This window comes from Ranitomeya imitator, chromosome 2 (assembly GCF_032444005.1).
Source record: "Ranitomeya imitator isolate aRanImi1 chromosome 2, aRanImi1.pri, whole genome shotgun sequence".
Taxonomy (NCBI): Eukaryota; Metazoa; Chordata; class Amphibia; order Anura; family Dendrobatidae; genus Ranitomeya; species Ranitomeya imitator.
In genome coordinates, this window is record NC_091283.1 from 37296587 (window position 1) to 37315285 (window position 18699).

The 18699-nt window shown below is 46.3% G+C and overlaps 1 protein-coding gene across 1 annotated transcript; it reads right to left on the reverse strand.

Moving 5' to 3' along the window:
- Positions 1–249: 249 nt before the first annotated feature.
- On the reverse strand, positions 250–6283 carry LOC138666209 (sperm acrosome membrane-associated protein 4-like). The gene is made up of 3 exons (XM_069754449.1): positions 6037–6283; positions 824–955; positions 250–621 (listed from the first exon to the last, which is right to left on the reverse strand). The coding sequence occupies exons 1-3, from the start codon at positions 6281–6283 to the stop codon at positions 422–424; spliced, it is 579 nt and encodes a 192-aa protein (XP_069610550.1). The 3' UTR covers positions 250–421.
- Between the last annotated feature and the right edge of the window lie 12416 nt (positions 6284–18699).

Below are 18699 nucleotides of genomic sequence, written 5' to 3' on the forward strand. Positions count from 1 at the left end.
TGAGGTGGGCTCACCGCTGGGGCTAACCTCAAAGTGGGGGATCTGCCAGCTGACGTACTATTCCGTCAGCTGGCAGAAAGGAATTAAATTCTACAGTAGGTGAGGTAATTTCACAATTTAGGTACCAGACAATAAAATGAGTGATTTTTCCATATAAATCTAAGCCTCCCTCTATACAGCGCTAAAGCGTATGTCACCACTATAGAAATAATACTAAAAATATGAAAATGAATAATCCTGACAACTGGCAAAAGATAAAAATATTATTTTATTCAGGGTGCGTCGTTCTTATGATGTCTGGATAATCTGTGCAGCAATAAAGTTGTTTCTATTAACGCTATTTAAGGAGACAGACGTAAAAAAAAACAAATCACCGACAGCAGGGCAGGTGCAGTGCGGGTGTCAGCCATTCATCTGCTTGCTACAGTTTGGATAGCCACACCGCCACTATGGCTGCCAGGATGCCAACAGCAGAAACCTCCAGGTGTGCGGCGGAGTTGCAAAGATTGGTGTTACAGCAGGTATTCGTGACCGAGATGGTCGTGCCCATCACGGTGTCCGTGGTCTGAGTGCCGCACACAGTGGTGTTGGCACATCCCTGTTTATGGATTGTCTTGAGGGCTGCGGGGTGAGAGAAACAAAACATGTCAGGAAGGTCTAAAAGTAACCGGCAGCCGCTCATCTCCCGCTCATCAGTCCTATTTCTGCGGGACCGTCCACTATAGATCTTGGGCAATCAGATGAAAAGTTTGGGGGTTTTGGCAGTATGGGATCAGAGGGTTGAGGCACAGCTGCACGGGGCTCAGAGGCCACAACTACTCACCTAATTTCCCGGACTTTGTCACACAGACCTCCTTAGCTGCGCAGGTGACTTTTGAACTGATGACACTTAAATAATCAGAGGAACGGCACTCCAGGGGTGTTAGCCGGAGTATTACCACAGCAGCGCGTGTTACTTCATATAAGCAGCAGAATCCAACGTAAGGCAAACTGTGTTTAATATATGCAGCTTGAACTGGAACAAAATAAGAAAGCTTTGACAGTAACTACCGATATAATCTAGTCCATGTAACACATGTCTCTCTGTGAAGGAAACAGCAGCAGAATGATGCAATCAGTGAGAGTCCTCTGACCTTTTTGTACAAACTTTAACAATCACAGCATAGCTGACAAATGAACACTCATAGACATTCAATGCAGACTACAACAGGAATGGAGTTGTTGCATTTAAACTTATTCCAACACCCCCACTCAACAACTGCTTATCCTGTTAGTCCCATTGCAGTTCTGAATTCTTCAAACTTGGCTCTTGACAATGGCTTTGTCAAAACATCTGCTAACATCTTGTCAGATTCACAGTAAACAAACTTTAGAACTTCACGCTCTACTAAGTCACGCAAGTGATGATGTTTAACATCAATGTGCTTTGTTCTTGCACTTATCCTTTCACTGCTGGCGAGCTTGATACATCCTTGGTTGTCCTCATAGATAACAGTTGGTTCAGCTAGTGGTTTGCCGAATTCTTCCAAAAGTTGCTTCAACCAAATTAACTCTTGACTTGCATGAGCAGCTGATGTATATTCTGCTTCTGTAGAAGACAATGCAACTGACACTTGTTTTCTACTGGACCATGAGATTGAAGTGTGTCCTAACTTGAACAAGTAACCACTTGTTGATCTTCGATCACTTGAGTCTCCAGCCCAATCTGCATCTACATATCCTCTGAGAATTAGATCTCCTGATGCAGAAATCTTTAGACTTAACTCTTGGGTTGCCTTAAGATACTGAAGAAGTCTCTTAATTGCATTCCAATCTCTTTGGCGTGGCTTGCTTACACGTCGGCAGAGAATTCCCACTGTGGCTGAGATATCTGGACGGGTTGTGGTTGCTATGTATAGAAGTGCCCCCACTGCTTGTCTGTAACTGTCATTTGTGGGTAGCAGATCTTCTTCTCCTTCCAATTTTAGGTAAGATGGATCCATTGGAGTTGATATGCCTTTGGCTTCTGACATTCCAAACTGGTTTAGAACTGTGGAGATTTTTAGAATTTTGATTAAGAAGAAAACTTCCATCTTCCTCTCTCTGGATTTGGATTCCCAAATAGTATGTCACATCTCCAAGGTCCTTGGTCTCGAAATGCTTGTTCAGAATTTGACCTAGTTTTGAAATTTCTCTCTCTTCTTGATGCGCTATTATTACATCATCCACATATAGAATAACATACATCCAATCTTGTGATACACCTTTTGTATACAAACATGGATCCGCTTGAGACCTTTTAAATCCTTCGTCGATTAACACTTTGTTCATCTTAGTGTTCCATGCTCTTGCTGATTGCTTAAGGCCGTAGAGAGATTTTTGCATTCTGCAAACAAGGTTCTCTTTACCCCTTTTAACATAGCCTTCTGGTTGAGTCATGTACAGCTCTTCTTCAATGTCTCCATGTAGAAAGGCTGTTTTGATGTCAAAATGTCTTACTTTCATCTGCTGAACAGCAGCTATGGATAATAAAGTTCTGAATGTAGTTTGCTTGGCAACTGGAGCAAAAGTAGCATCATAATCTTCACCATATTTTTGTGAATATCCTTTTGCGACCAATCTTGCTTTAAAACGGTGAACATTACCTTCGGAGTCATATTTGTTCTTAAAGACCCACTTACATCCAATTGCTTTCTTGCCTTGAGGTAGCTCTGTGAGCTCCCATGTTTTGAGCTTATGAAGGGATTCCATTTCTTCATCAGCAGCTTTTATCCATTTTTGCTTCTTATGAATAGGCAGTTTTTGCATTTCCTGCCATGACTGTGGCTCTTCTTCTGGAATTGATCTGACCATATAAGAAAGGCGTTTAGCTGGAATTCCTTTATTTGATCTTTCTGATCTTCTGATCTCCTGAGGTTGGCTTGGTTCTTCTGTTTCTTTTTCAGTACTTTCAGAGCATATCCAGACTTCAGTATTTTCTTTGAGATTCTCTTCAATGTCTGGAATCACTGACTGAAATTCTTGTTCCTTAGGTTGAATTATTTGCGTAACCTCATGAAATTTGAGCGATACTGAGTTTTCATCAATCACTACATCTCTGCTGATTGTTACTGTGTTGGTCTGTGGGTGCAGGATTCTGTATCCTTTCTGAGTTTCACTGTACCCCACAAGAACTCCTTCCTTTGCATGAGATTCCCACTTAGAACGTTTTTCTTTGGGAACATGCACAAAAGTTTTGCTTCCGAATATCCTGAGATGCTTCAGGTTGGGCTTCTCACAGTTCCATAGCTCATATGGAGTTTTACTTGTAGCTTTACTTGGCAGTCGATTTTGAAGATAGGTAGCAGTCATGATGGCTTCTCCCCAATATGTTGTAGGTAGGTTTCCATCAAATAGCATACTTCTTCCACTTTCACAAAGAGTTCGGTTCTTTCTCTCTGCTGTGCCATTCTGCTCTGGGTTGTATGGAACGGTTGTCTGGAACACGATTCCATTCTTTTTCAGGATGGTTTGCACTTTACCACTTGTATATTCAGTTCCATTATCTGCTCGCAGTACCTTTGGTATTCTTCCAAATTTGTTAAGAACTGCAGCAAGATATTCTTCAAGTTTCTGTGGAACTTCATCTTTACTTTGAAGTAGGTAAGTAACAGTATATCTGGAATAATCATCAATGAATGTGAGAAAATATCTCTTCTTGCTGGGAGTAAGAACACTCATTGGACCACACACATCTGTATGTATCAAATCCAGTATCTGTGCAGATTTAGTAGTGCTTACTTTAGGAAACGATTTTCTGGACATTTTCCCTTTTAGGCAACTTGTGCACTTCATTGTTTGATTACACTGGTTGATTGCAATACCATTTGCAAGTTGAGCTAGTTTCTTTACTGCTTCTGGATCTCTGTGGCCTAGGCGTCTGTGCCACACATGAATACAGTCCTTATGAAAATCTTGTCTAGCACTGTAAACAGTTTCATTGCATTTCAGCTGATAAAGTTCATCTTTGATTTTTCCTTCGGCAAGGGTATGACCCTTCTTTGAAATGATGCATCTGTCATCCTTAAATGTAACTATATTTCCCTGTTGTGCAAGCTTCTTTACAGATAAAAGGTTACTTTCAAGTTTGGGAACATACAGCACGTCTTTAACTGGGATTTTTCTGACTTGTGCTGAGGATTGAACTTGACAATGGAGATAACCATCTCCTATTCCTTCTGATGTCATATAGTGACCATTAGCTAAAATTACCTTTTCAGACTTGCTTTCATCTAGATTAATGAAGAAATCTTTATCACGTGTCATGTGAGCAGTCGCTCCAGAGTCAATACACCAAACATGGTTTGCATATGGGCTTGTGCTGACCCCAAATGCAGTCGCAATACATGCATCTTCCTTCTTTACAGCTGTTTTAACCTTTTGATGACTGTCCTGCTTTTTAAACTGATTCATTCTTGCTTTCCACACTCTGCAGTCTGCTTTAAGGTGACCAGGCTTTTTACAGACAAAACATTCACGAGTTTCCTTTAAATGACTCTGAGCTTTAGAAAAGTACTGTGTCTTTAATGCTGCTTCTGCTTTGCATATATTATTGCTAATAGTCTCTGACTTTCTCTTGTATTCATCTGCAAGTTTCCCTTTCACATATTCTAGTGTGAGTTCATCATCTGGTCTGGCATCTAATGCAGTCACAAGCGTGTCATAACTTTCTGGAAGACCACTTAATAGTAATGCAGCAACATGAAAATCTTTAATTTCTTCACCAATACCCCTTAGGCGCTCCACAATCTCTAGGGTGTTTCTGATATAGTCCTGCATATGCTGGCCATCACTTAATTTAGACTGATACAGCTTTCTCATAAGATATAGCTTATTGCTGAGATTTGACCTTTCATGCACTTTCTGTAATTCTTCCCACATTTTCTTTGCAGTATCACATTTGCATACATGTACAATCTGGTTATCATCTATGCTGAGGGAAATAGTGCTTTGTGCTTTCTGATCAGTCTCTAGCCAATCACCCGGTACTGGGTCAGGCACAGGCTGTTCAATACATTTCCATGTACCCTCTCTTATAAGTAACATCTTTACCTTGAATTTCCAGGAGCTGTAATTGTGATTTGTGAGACTTGGCACTGTGTACTTCACTGCATTCCTTTCTGTAGACATTCTTGTCTCTTGTACCTTTTTTTTTTTTGTTTGTTACTGGCCCTTTAAGCTGCGCTGTCCGGTGCTCTGTACACTGCGGTACCTTTGCGTTCCGGTGTCCTTGTATTCCGGGGGTTCCTCTGTGCTGTCTGCGCTTGGCTCGCTGCTTATTCCGGTGACTGGGCTTTTTACCATTTACTTTCCGGTGGCTGGGCCCATAACCTGTTAGCCGGAGTATTACCACAGCAGCGCGTGTTACTTCATATAAGCAGCAGAATCCAACGTAAGGCAAACTGTGTTTAATATATGCAGCTTGAACTGGAACAAAATAAGAAAGCTTTGACAGTAACTACCGATATAATCTAGTCCATGTAACACATGTCTCTCTGTGAAGGAAACAGCAGCAGAATGATGCAATCAGTGAGAGTCCTCTGACCTTTTTGTACAAACTTTAACAATCACAGCATAGCTGACAAATGAACACTCATAGACATTCAATGCAGACTACAACAGGAATGGAGTTGTTGCATTTAAACTTATTCCAACAAGGGGGGTATCTGAGGAGACAAAAATGTCACTGGTCACGTGGCTGGTCACTTAATCTACAGAAATAAAAAACACAACATTACATGTATTATGTCCTGAGATACAGCTGAATTCACAATTCAGAGCTGAAGTTTCCCAGCATGCGTTGCTTCTTCTGTGCATGATTTGCATTCAGTAAAGGGCCACAGCAATGTGGTGTTGGAAAAACTAACTGTGCTCTGTATTTTTTGTTTTACAGCAATGTCATCTGTTCCTTATAACCCGCAGCAGAATAGTGAGTGCAGCTCTGCTCAGCTGTTGCTCGCTTTGGTAATTGTGGATGCGGTCTAAAGATCCTGCTGTGTGCTCCTGAGAAACCACCACCTCTCCACCCGAGGACCTGCTCTCTCTCTTTTACCCAGGGAGTGAGTTGGCTTCCTGCCATGAGTGAAGGAGCCAAGTCCCAGGCTTCTGTTTCCCGCACCAGGCCAGCGGTCGGCAGAAGAAACCAGCAACCAGCCTGCACATCAGAGGATTCGGGGGTGAGAAGCTCCACCGGGAGTCGCAGCAATGTGTCTCCTACTCCCCCCAGGTGGGCAGAGACCCAGAGAAGCCTCAAAGCTTCCAACATGGAGGAAAAGCCTTCTAGCGTGCAAGATGGTGGATCTTCCAGAGAAAAACTGAGTGCTGACCTCACTGAGGTTGGTTGGGGGCTGCAGAGACCCCGGGAGTCTGTGTCCACCTATGGCTCCCGTGTCATGAGCCACCTCTGTGAGTATGAAGAAGCGAGCAAGACCATCAGGAGGCTTCGGGAGGAGCTGCACTGCACAAGCGGCAAAGCTGCAGGTGCCTCCAAACCGAGGAAGAATCAGCTCCAGGTGGAGGTAAAAAGACTGAAGGTTGAAATGAATGAGCTTGAAGTGAGGAAATCTTTTATTGGAGAAAAAAGTGGACCATTAAAAGAAAAACTACTTAATGAAGACCGATTCAGAGTTATGGCTGACACCAGAGAGCAAAGGCAGGTTGGGCTGTAGCCAGGATGATGATGATGATGGAGGATGATGAGGACGCTTAGAAAGCCCCACCTGGCAGCCTGCAAAGTCACCCGCAGGCCACGTGCAGTGAGCTCCCTGCCGGACAGGTGACATTGACATCTGGGCGCTGTTCTGCTGGCACTGGGGAAGACAGTGACAACAGCAGCCAAGGTGAGGCGCTAATGGTGGAGCTCAAGCTCCTGGAGTTCTCAGTGTGCCTTCAAAACTTCAATCTTGGTGACGATTTAGGCTTCTTTCACACTTCCTTCGGCAATGTCCCGTCCTAATGCGTCAGGAAGATGTGCCAACGGATGTCGATAAAATAGTGATATAATGGAGGGAACGCATCCAGTGTTATGACGGATGGGTCGGCTGAGCTTTATGTAGATATGGGACTTGGTATTCAGGGGACGAGAGAGAGAGAGAGACTTTTTCCTGGACTTCAAAATCTGTCCGGGCATGCTCAGAGGAAAAAAACGTGATACGTCGCTGGATTCCTGTGTGTGACGGTCAGGCTACTTTCACACTAGCGTCGGATTCTGCCTGTCGCAATGCGTCGGGCCGAGATTCCGACGCAAGCATTTGATGCGCTGCACAACGGGTGCAGCGGATGCATTTCTCCGGCGCATCCGCTACCCCATTGTGAGGTGCGGGGAGGTGGGGGCGGAGTTCTGGCCGCGCATGCACGGTCGGAAAAAGCGGTCCGTCGGCAGCAAAAACCATTACATTTAACATTTTTTGCTCCCGGCGGTCCGCCACAACACGGCGCAACCGTCGCACGACGGTTGCGACGTGTGGCAATGCGTCGCTAATATTAATCTATGGGGCAAAAACGCATCCTGCAAACAACTTTGCAGGATGCGTTTTTTGCCATAAACAACGCATTGCGATGTATTGCAAAAAACGCCAGTGTGAAAGTAGCCTCAGCGACGGATCCTGCGCCCATAGGCTTCCATTATAGCCGACGACAGACAGCGCAGTACCCGTCGCTGAACGATTTTCCAACATGCATAAAAAACGTTCCTCTGAACGTTTTCTCTCCACGACGGACCGCTATTTTCCGACGGATCCAGTGCACGACGGATGAAACGGATGGCCATCCGTCACAATCCGTCGCTGATACAAGTCTATGGGAAAATGCAAATTTTTTGCAGGATCCTGCATTTTCAAAAATCGACGGATTTGACGTGAGACAAAATACGGAAGTGTGAAAGAGGCCTTACCAGAGGAGGCACCTGGGGGCCAGAAGAAAAAGGCAAAGACCACCAAGCCAAAGCTGCATGAAGCCGTAAGCTATGTGTATGCCCCCCTCCCTGTAGCCCCTGAGACGGCTGCAGGGTCAACTCACTGAATAAGCCCCGTTTCCCAGCTCAGCCTGGGTTCTGCTTTGGATCTGGTGCAAAGGAGCAGGGAGATTACAAAGCAATGTAGTGAGGCACAGATCTCCGTCTCTGCTTGTAGTAGCGGGGACATAGCTGCAGGTGCATCAGCTGAGAGGCTGGACAGTGAGGGCGGCCCGGCATCGGGCGTACGGTCAGGCCAGGTTACTATGGTGCGCTCCTCAGTGGAAGGGGGAAGTGGCCCAGTGTCGGGGCAGCTCCAGTAGCCTCGGCGCCCCTGAATGCTGTTGCCGCTGATCACTTAGTTGAGTAGCGGCAGCAGTGTGAGTGGGTTTCCGGGGCTGGGAGTTCCAGTCCTCGAAAGTCCTGCTCTGCGTTGGTGCCGCTGGTCAGCAAGATCCAGATATAAAGGATCAGGGTGTGGTTGCTGGTTTGGTGGAGGGTGAGGGGGGTTATGGAGGTGGGAAATAGTGATATTGTTGGTGTGGATGTGGTCACTGCTCCGGTTGCCCCACCAGTGGTGGCAGAACCCATCAGGGTCACCTCCGGGGGAAATTGAGCGCACTCATCGTATCTGGGCTCTGGGGACGGCATGTTGCAGCAGCGTCTCCTGGAGGCTCTAAAGAAGGGGGAGAGATCACTAATGGTAGAGGGTTGAGAGGATGATCTATCCTTCTGGATAGAGAGACATGGCCTTAAGGCCTTCCGAGAGCAAAGAGTGAGCATACAGTGTGGTCCCTCCCAACTGCTGAGCCGGGTAGGAATGTGGTCCGTCTTCGGTGGAGGGGCAGTGATGCCTGTCCTCCAAGGTCTAAGGTTGTGGAGCTCCTGCTAAGGATGAGCTTCAAGGTGATTGCTATCTGAGACTTGATACATGCCTATTCCACGCCTGAGTTTGATGTCAGCTTTGTTCGGCAAGAGGGGCTTGAGCTCTTCTGATCGAATTATGAATTGGCAAAATGTGAGCCTGGCTGGCGAGACTTTGCCATTTAGGTGATGTCTCGCCAAAACCAAGTCAAGAAAGTGACCGTGATGACTTGTAACGAGTCGCTTTCTTGTTATGGCATCATAACGTGGCTTGGCCGATATGGAGAAGTGGTGGAGATGCCAAAGAAAAACCATGACGAGTTTCGTATCTGGTCAGGGGCCTGGATCTGGGGCTATGCTTATGGACATAAAGTCCGAAATGCGTCAGGCGTGCGGGGGATGTTTGTCCCTTGACATTCTATTGACATTCTATGACATGTATGTTTTAAACGTTTTACAAACCATGGATTAAATAAAAGGCAAAATTAGAATTTTTATGGAAATCACCTGGTGCTGGTTTATCCTTTTTTGCCTGCATTTACAAGTGGACTCCAGCCACATTGAACCTGGCACCCGTGGTCCTGTGATACTTTGGTGACCACTGCGAAAATGATTTTTCCCCCTTCTCCCATGTTAATTTAGGGGCCTGGACGTTTATGGTAAAACTAAAAAACATACCATCTTCTGCTTTCCTTGGTAGGGATCATATCCTGGTCTTCTACCAGGGGCAACCGAAGCTCTGTCACAGGTGCGGCGACCCCACACACTTCAGTGCAAACTGCACTGTGCAGAAATGTGCATTGTGTGGGGATATCGGCCATCTTGCTGCATCTTGTGTGGAGATTAGATGCCAACTGTGTGATGAGTTAGGTCACCCATTCAGCTGTTGCCCTTGCTCCTTCGCTAATGCAGTCGTGACCCCGGTGCGAGAAAACTGTGAGGCTGATGCTGCTGGGGAAGGGACTAGCAGGGGTGAGGGAGCTGAGGGGCTACTGGGGCGCAGACAGGATAGGAAGCTGGGCGAGCCTCGGGCTACTGAGGCGGCCCCTGTCCTGGACGCCAGTCTTGCTGCTGAGGCACTAAGGGATGATGAGTTGGATGAGGAGGTCAGGAGGATCCACAGGGAGGAAAGTGTCACTGCCTCCGAGTCCTCCCATTATGAAAGCATGGATGAGGATAATAGGCAGTGGCTAGAGGAGAAGCGTAAGCTCAGCACCAAAAAGAAGACAAAGAAGGGGGATAAAACATCTCCTCCTGCTCTGACCAAGGTACCTAAGGAAGGAAAAACTGACTCCAGCTGATAACCAAACTTACCACATGCAAGCTGACGAAACGGCTTGTGTCAGACTACTATACATTCCTAAGAACTGAGACCAAGAGGGAAGAACATTCCACAGGAATAATGAAGTGGCAGCTCTGTGACCCGTCATTGACACCTACTCTGATTTTACAAATGTTGAGGAACACGCTTAAATTTACACCGTTTACATCTTATTGGGAAATGGCGTTGAAGATTATGCATAAATCCTATATCTCGCCAAGGCGCAACTTTCTTATGGGTAATATACCGAGTCCGATCTGTTCCAGGTGTGGAGAGGCCGAGGCAGACATGTTCCACTGTTTGTGGGCTTGCTCACAAATCCAACAATTTTGGCAACGCATACTTGTATTTACTCATACGCATACACCATATAGAGTAGCTCTCACCCCAGCCTGGGCTCTTTTCGGGTACATTACTAATGAAGGGGCTGTGATCCCCACTCATGGTAGAAAATTCTTGTACATGATTTCGGCCTCGGCCCGGAAAACGATTTTACAAACCTGGCTGGCACCTAATGTGCCCACCCTGAGGATCTTCCTGGACAAACTCTCCTTCCTATTTAGGATGGATTGGGTGGAAGCATCCCTTCAGAAGGAACTAAAAACCCAAAATTTTTTTGAACTATGGCAGCCACTTATACCCATCCTTCCAACGCATATACAACAGAGGCTCAAACAATGCTTCTGTACAACTACATGGTTTCTGGAACAGGCGGTAGCGGGCCGAACACCCTTGTGAGCGGAGTTGTCTCCTAAATAACACATTGGGCGAAATGCGGAGCCGTGTGTCCCCCCCCCCTTCCCTCCCTTCGACTTTCCCTAGTCTGTTTGTTGACCCCTCCCCCCTCTTTTTTGTTCTTCATTTTTTCCCTAGCTATAACTTCCCCTCTCTCATCATTTGGGGTTATCTAGTTACAGAGTGGTAGTCCACTCGTATTTTATTTCCATGTTGAATTCTATGTTTTTAGCCTTATGTTTATCTTGATTGAGAGGTACTTTGCCTTAATTTGCAAATTGGAACGCTAAAATAGTTACCGTCTTTAATAATGGGCTTCTGTAATACCGGAAAGAGGGAGGTAATTCCTTGTACCTATGTTTGCATGTTAATATACTAATGTTGAAAATGTTTAATTGAAAATGTTTAATAAAAACAGTTTGGAAAAAAAAAAAAAAAGAAAAACTGACTCCCCTCTGGTTGGTCTTTCTGACCGGTTCCAAGCCCTTGAGAACATGTCTTCCTCTGAGGAGGAAGCTGGGGGTGAGGTTCCAGCTTCGGCAGGGCTTACAGGGGTTGCCAAGTCTCCTTCTTCTGGGAATGTAAGGTCCTTGGAGGGAGGGGCTGGCCCAGAGTCCGGAGACGAGGACGATAAAAAGAAAAAACTCATGGGAATGGATACCTCTATGTCATTAAAGAGGGGGAAAGATTCCTCCTCTGAGGCAGAGGATAAGGGGAGTGGGAAGAAGAAAGCTATGTAACTCAATCACCAATGATGGCGGAACCCACTCCGTTGACGCTGGCATCCATTAATGTCGCCAGCATAAAGTCAAATACAGATAGATTAGCGGCCTTTGATTTTTTCAGCCGGGTTGAAGCTGACATTTTCTTTTTGCAATAGACCAGGCGTCCAAACATGGCAGACGTATTTAAAGCTAAGAGGGAGTGGAGACTCAGACCCCCTATTGGTCTCTTGCGACCGAGCCGTATAGTGGAGTGGCGGTCCTCTTTACCACATCAGTGGAATGCCGACAGGTTATTGAGTTAGAAATCGGGAGGTGCCTGATCTTAGATGTCCTCATGAAGGGACAAAAGCTCCGGCTCATTAACATCTATGGTCCCCAATCTAAGTGGGACCGGAAGTGTCTCTTTATTATTATCAAGCCCTACCTTTTTACAAGTCGGCAGGTTGCCTGTGGAGGGGACTTCAATGCTGTCACGAGGCCCCGAGATAGAGGAGGTTCCAGAGACAAGCTGACTTATGATAGTGTCGCCCTTAATAGTATAGCTAGTGAGGCTTGCCTGGTGGATGTCCACATTCGGCACACCGCAGGCCACGAGGCATTCACCTATCATAGAGGTAACTGTAGGTCCAGAATAGATAGGTTTTATTTAAAGGAGGAAGCTGTCTCTTCACCAGTGTCTGTTGTTGAGGGGGAGTTCTCCGACCACTGCTTCATTTTGTTTTCTCTGGATGTTACAGAGACCCTTCCGGGTGGGAAGAGGCTTTTGGAGGCTCAATTCATCTCTCTTGGAAGAAGCGGAGATAAGACAGTCCTTTGAGGTTGTCAGGTCCTTCTACTCGCACCTCTTGGGGAAGAGGGATCTTGATTGGTATGAGATGTCGGCTTTCCTGGCTGAAGCTGCCCCCGAACCAAGGGTAGACCTCTCTCTTGACGTTTTGACAGAGATGATAAGTGAAGAGGAAGTTAAGTTGGCGATTGAAGGGCTTGCCCCCCAAAAAATTGCCTCGTCCAGATGGCTTAACATCTAAATTCTATAAGACCTTTAAGGACACTTTGGTTCCCCTCTTGACTTAGGTATTCAATGAGTGTCTTTCCTCAGGCACTCTGCCAAAGTCAATGAGGAGGTCTGCCCTGATCATTTTGTCAAAGGGTAAGGACCCATCTTGCAATGATAATTGGCATCCCATAGCGTTTCTCAATGCAGACAGGAAGGTTTTTGCAAAGGTGCTGTTTAATCGGCTGGTGAAATTTGCACCCCCGACTCCTTTCGGAGGCCCAGCATTGCTCTGTTCCAAGCCACAGCACATTTAGTGCTGTGCTCTGTGTCCAAGAGGCAGTGGAGCAGGGTAGGGCTGGTCACTGGAAAGGGTATATGCTGTCACTGGACCAGGCAAAAGTGTTTGATTGGGTTATATCATGATCCTATGGTAGGTTTTTGACTGACGTGATAGGGGTTAATCATTGTGGCCTCTCTCTGGATCTAGGAGGGCTTTTTATAGCCTCGGTTAGCTCGAATCCTTGTCAGCTATACTCCTGCCCTCGGCTGAGTTAGTTGACCCTGGTGTATTTGTGTGCTTGTGCCTGCTCTGGGAGAGTATATCCTGTTGCTGACCCAATTTGTCCCCCACATTGCTTTTGCCTGTCGAATTGGTACTGTTCTGTTGGTTCTATGGTTGATTGACTCTGACTTGATACTTGACAACCCTTCTGTCTCTGCCCTTGGTACCCGTATTACCCGCTCGGTTTTCTGACTTCTGCCTGTACCGGTTTATCCCTCTATAAGTGTGCTTGTTGGCTTTCTCACTTCGTACCTTTAGACTCCGCTGTGCTCCGTTCAGCTATCTATGAGATCCCATGGCTGGCCCCGCCTCAGTCCCTCCCTCTGCGGTCACAGGCCGCAGGCCCTGCGTGTCAGCGGTCAGGCTACCTCGTCCTCCGGGTGCCGCCATCCACGTCCAGCGTTGCACCATTCCGGAGGTGTGTACTGGCTGCGACAGGTCGGCCACTCTGTCCGTTACAGGTTAATCACGAGTACCTCTGGTCCATCCTTCTGAGATATGGCCTGCCGGGGGGTTTGTTGATTGGCTTTAGACCTTGTACAGTGGGGCAAAGCGTGTCCCGCTTGTGAATGGTTGGATTGGCAGCTCTTTTGAGGTTGGGTCTGGTGTGTGCCAGGGTTGTCCCTTGAGCCCGCTGCTGTACGTGTTTGCGATTGACCCACTTCTTAGGAGAGTGGATCATGGACTGTTGGCCTGGATCGGGATGGCTTGGGCAGCATCGGAAGCCATTCTGAGGGTGGTGGCGTATGCCGATGATGTCACTGTTTTTGTTTCTTTTCACGAGGAGGCAGGATGATTGATGTCAGAGGTAAATCGCTACTCGGAGGCATCCGGATCCAAGATCAACCGGGATAAGTGTGAGAGTCTCTGGCTGGGAGGAGGAGATCCTGGTTTTGATCTCCCTGACACCCTTCCAGGACGCAAAGTCTCTGCAAAAGTCCTTGGCATCGAATTTGGCCAGGGAAATTACCCCAAACAAAATTGGGACAGCAGGCTAGAGATCGCCACTCAGAAGGTGAACCAACGGAAGAGTTGGTCTTTGACCCTAAGGGAAAGGGTAAACTTGATTAAAACTTACCTGCTCCCTTTACTGATTTATCTGGGCAGTGTGTGCATCTTGCCGGAGCCTCTCTGGACTCAGGTCTACAGTTTGTTCTTCCAACTGTTATGGGGGAATAGACTGAACCTGGTCAAGAGGGAGGTTACTTAACGTACGAGGAGACTAGAAGGGTTGGGTATGGTCAAACCTGTGGTACTCCTTGTGGATACATTCATTTTGATCAATATTGCAAACCTCTGGAAAGAGAGGGCTCCTCCCTGAGTATTCTCCTGAAGTTGATGGTTTCAACCTTTCTTCCAGGAATGGGAGACAGGAGGGCAAGTGAAGGATCTTCGCACACCGCATTGACATCTTCCGGCTTACGCTACCTTGGTTCTGAAGGTAATTCACAGGTGGGGTCTGGGAATGTGGGAGATCAGGACTCTGCCAAGGAAACTCCTTGACAATAGGGTTCTGTTGACCCATTTCCAGAGGCCTCTGACGCTCAGGGATTGCCCAAGTCGGGATCTTGGGGTGGTTTGCATCTTTTGAAGTCTATCAGGATCCCCTCAAAGTTTTGAGACTTGGCGTGGCGTGCTTCCATGGGAAACTGTATGAGGGACAATCTAAAGTGTAGGAGCTCTGAGGACAGGAACTGTCCTGGGGAGCATTGTGGTACTGTGCTGGAAAGCATGGACCACTTTGTGCTTTGTTGTCCCTTCAACACAGAGGTGTACAACAGGGTGGGCGCCTACATTGGCTGGTCTCGGCTGGCCGGTCTCTCCTATGCGGAATGGTCCTGCGAAGCATTCGGAGACCTTGGTGGTCAGGACCGCTGCACCTTATTTCTAGCACACGTGGAATGCACAGTGCTTAGTATCGACGCAACGGAAAATCCTCCCAGTGGACGATGTGTTTAGGACCATACTCGGCGACCTGGTGAAGGTGCGCTCTCTGGAGTATGAGAGACTGGGCACACGTAGGGCCGCTCTCCTCTGGAGGGGCTTTTCTTTAAGTGTGCCCTAGTCTGGTCATCTCCTTTCCTGGTGGTGGGCTGCTGCTGACAGTGTATATTTTTATTTTGTTTGATTGGTATACAGTGATGTAGGGCTGCTGGCCCCGAACTTAGGGCCCCGTCACACTTAGCGACGCTAAAGCGATCCCGACAACGATACGACCTGTCAGGGATCGTTGCTGCGTCGCTATGTGGTCGCTGGTGAGATGTCATAGTGACATAGTAACATAGTAACATAGTTAGTAAGGCCGAAAAAAGACATTTGTCCATCCAGTTCAGCCTATATTCCATCATAATAAATCCCCAGATTTACGTCCTTCTACAGAACCTAATAATTGTATGATACAATACTGTCAAACAGTGAGATCTTCCCAACGACGCAGCAGCGATGCGGCGACCTGTAGCGACCTGTACAACGATGTCATTGGTCGTTGTGACCCTGTCACTTGGCAGCTATTATGATGATTCAGACCTCGTTGAGGGACGTCCTGTGTGACGTTGTAGTCACACAGGCGTGCATTTGCGTAGCCTTTTCCGCACCCATTCAGTTCCGATTGGTGGTTGCTACTGCTGATTGGCGGCCTTGCCTTATGAGGCGACACAATAGCCCTTCCGTTCTTTGTTCCTGACCGTGTGGTGGTTTGCAGATTAAGGAAAAATGAAAACGCATTTGAGACCCCAAACGATACCTACCGTGCACAAAATATAGGTGTCAGAAGAACCGTTGAAGAATAGATAAATTGAAGAGGAGTCGCAGGCCGGAGAACTCTACAACGATCTGCAAACCGCCACGCAGTCAGGAACAAAGGATGGAAGCGCTACTATGTCGCCTTCTGTTGAAGGCATGACCGCCAATCAGAACGCAGTAGCGACCACCAATTGGAGCGGAAGGGTGGGGAAAAGGCAACGCAAATGCACGCCTATGTGTCGGTGTCTGAGTCGTCAACGAGGTCGTTGGTAAGGTGTCAAACACAGCGATGTGTGCTACCCAGCAGGACCTCAACGATCAAAAAAAGGCCCAGGCCATTCCGACACGACCAGCGATCTCACAGCAGGGGCCTGGTCGCTGCTACGTGTCACACATAGCGAGATCGCTACTGAGGTCGCTGTTGCGTCACAAAACTTGTGACTCAGCAGCGATCTCGCTAGCGACCTCGCTTAGTGTGAAGTAGCCTTTAGGCTTTGTGATTTGTGGTTATTGTAGTGTGTGCTGCTGTATATATTGTATATAGGGATATAGATTTGGGTGTAGGTGTTAGGTTGGATGGTGGGAAAAAGGGGGAGGTGGGTTTATCTTGTGGAACTATGGGACACTGGGGTGTTAGGGGGAAAAACTGGCACTGCCTGATCTGGCCTATGGACGTTCGACATGGACTGAGGCATGAGATGCAGGACCAGTTCTCAGGTCAGAGCGGGGGTTGGCAATGGGGGGCATTAGCTTAGTATTAGCTTAGTGGTTAGCTTATTAGCTTAGTAGTTAGCTTAGTATTGTATATATTTATTATAGTTTGTGTTTATTGTATTTAAAATAAAAATATATTTTTTAACCCCTTTACCGCCAAGGGTGGTTTGCACGTTAATGACCGGGCCAATTTTTACAATTCTGACCACTGTCCCTTTATGAGGTTATAACTCTGGAACGCTTCAACGGATCCTGATGATTCTGACAATGTTTTCTCGTGACATATTGTACTTCATGGTAGTGGTAAAATTTATTTGATATTACCTGCGTTTATTTGTGAAAAAAATGGAAATTTGGCAAAAATTTTGAAAATTTCACAATGTTTCAACTTTGAATTTGTATGCCCTTAAATCACAGAGATATATCACACAAAATACTTAATAAGTAACATTTCTCACATATCTACTTTACATCAGCACAATTTTGGAACCAACATTTTTTTTTTGATAGGGAGTTATAAGGGTCAAAATTTGACCAGCAATTTCTCATTTTTACAACACCATTTTTTTAGGGGCCACATCACATTTGAAGTCACTTTGAGGGGTCTATATGATAGAAAATACCCAAGTGTGACACCATTCTAAAAACTGCACCCCCCAAGGTGCTTAAAACCACATTCAATAAGTTTATTAACCCTTCAGGTGTTTCACAGGAATTTTTGGATTGTTTAACAAAAAATGAACATTTAACTTTTCTTCACAAAAAATTTAATTCAGCTCCAATTTGTTTTATTTTTGCCAAGGGTTACAGGAGAAAATGGACCCAAAAAATTGTTGTGCAATTTGTCCTGACTACGCCGATACCTCATATGTGGGGCTAAACCATTGTTTGGGCGTATGGTAGAGCCCCCACAAGTGACACCATTTTGGAAAGTAGACCCCCTAAGGAACTTATCTAGATATGTGGTGAGCACTCTGACCCACCAAGTGCTTCACAGAAGTTTATAATGTAGAGCCGTAAAAATAAAAAATCATATTTTTTCACAAAATGATCTTTTTGCCCCCAATTTTTTATTTTCCTAAGGGTAACAGAAGAAATTGGACCCCAAAAGTTGTTGTACAATTTGTCCTGTGTACGCTGATACCCCATATGTGGGGGTAAACCACTGTTTGGGTGCATGGCAGAGCTCGGAAGGGAAGGAGCGCCATTTGACTTTTCACTGCAAAATTGGCTGGAATTGAGATCGGACGCCATGTCGCGTTTGGAGAGCCCCTGATGTGCCTAAACAGTGGAAACCCCCCAATTCTAACTGAAACTCTAACCCAAACACACCCTTAACCCTAATCCCAACCCTAACCATAACCACACCCCTAACCCAAAAACGCCCCTAACCTTAATCCCAACCATACCCCTAACCCCAACACACCTCTAACCCTAATCCCAACCCTAACCACACCCCTAACTCCAACACACCCTTAACCCTAATCCCAACCATAACCATAACCACACCCCTAACCCTGACACACCCCTAATCCCAATCTTAAAGGGAACCTGTCACCTGAATTTGGCAGGACTGGTTTTGGGTCATATGGGCGGAGTTTTTGGGTGTTTGATTCACCCTTTCCTTACCTGCTGGCTGCATGCTGGCCGCAATATTGGATTGAAGTTCATTCTCTGTCCTCCGTAGTACACACCTGCGCAAGGCAATATTGCCTTTGCGCAGGCGTGTACTACGGAGGACGGAGAATAAACTTCAATCCAATATTGCAGCCAGCATGCAGCCAGCAGGTAAGGAAAGGGTGAATCAAACACCCCAAAACTCCGCCCATATCACCAAAAACCGGTCCCGCCAAATTCAGGTGACAGGTTCCCTTTAAATGTAATCCAAACCCTATCCCTAACTTTAGCTCCATCCCTAACTTTAGCCCCAACCCTAACTCTAACCCTAATGGGAAAATGGAAATAAATAATTTTTTTAAATTTTATTATTTTTCCCTAACTAAGGGGGTGATGAAGGGGGGTTTGTTTTACTATTTAAAGCAGGTTTTTTAGTGGACTTTTATGATTGGC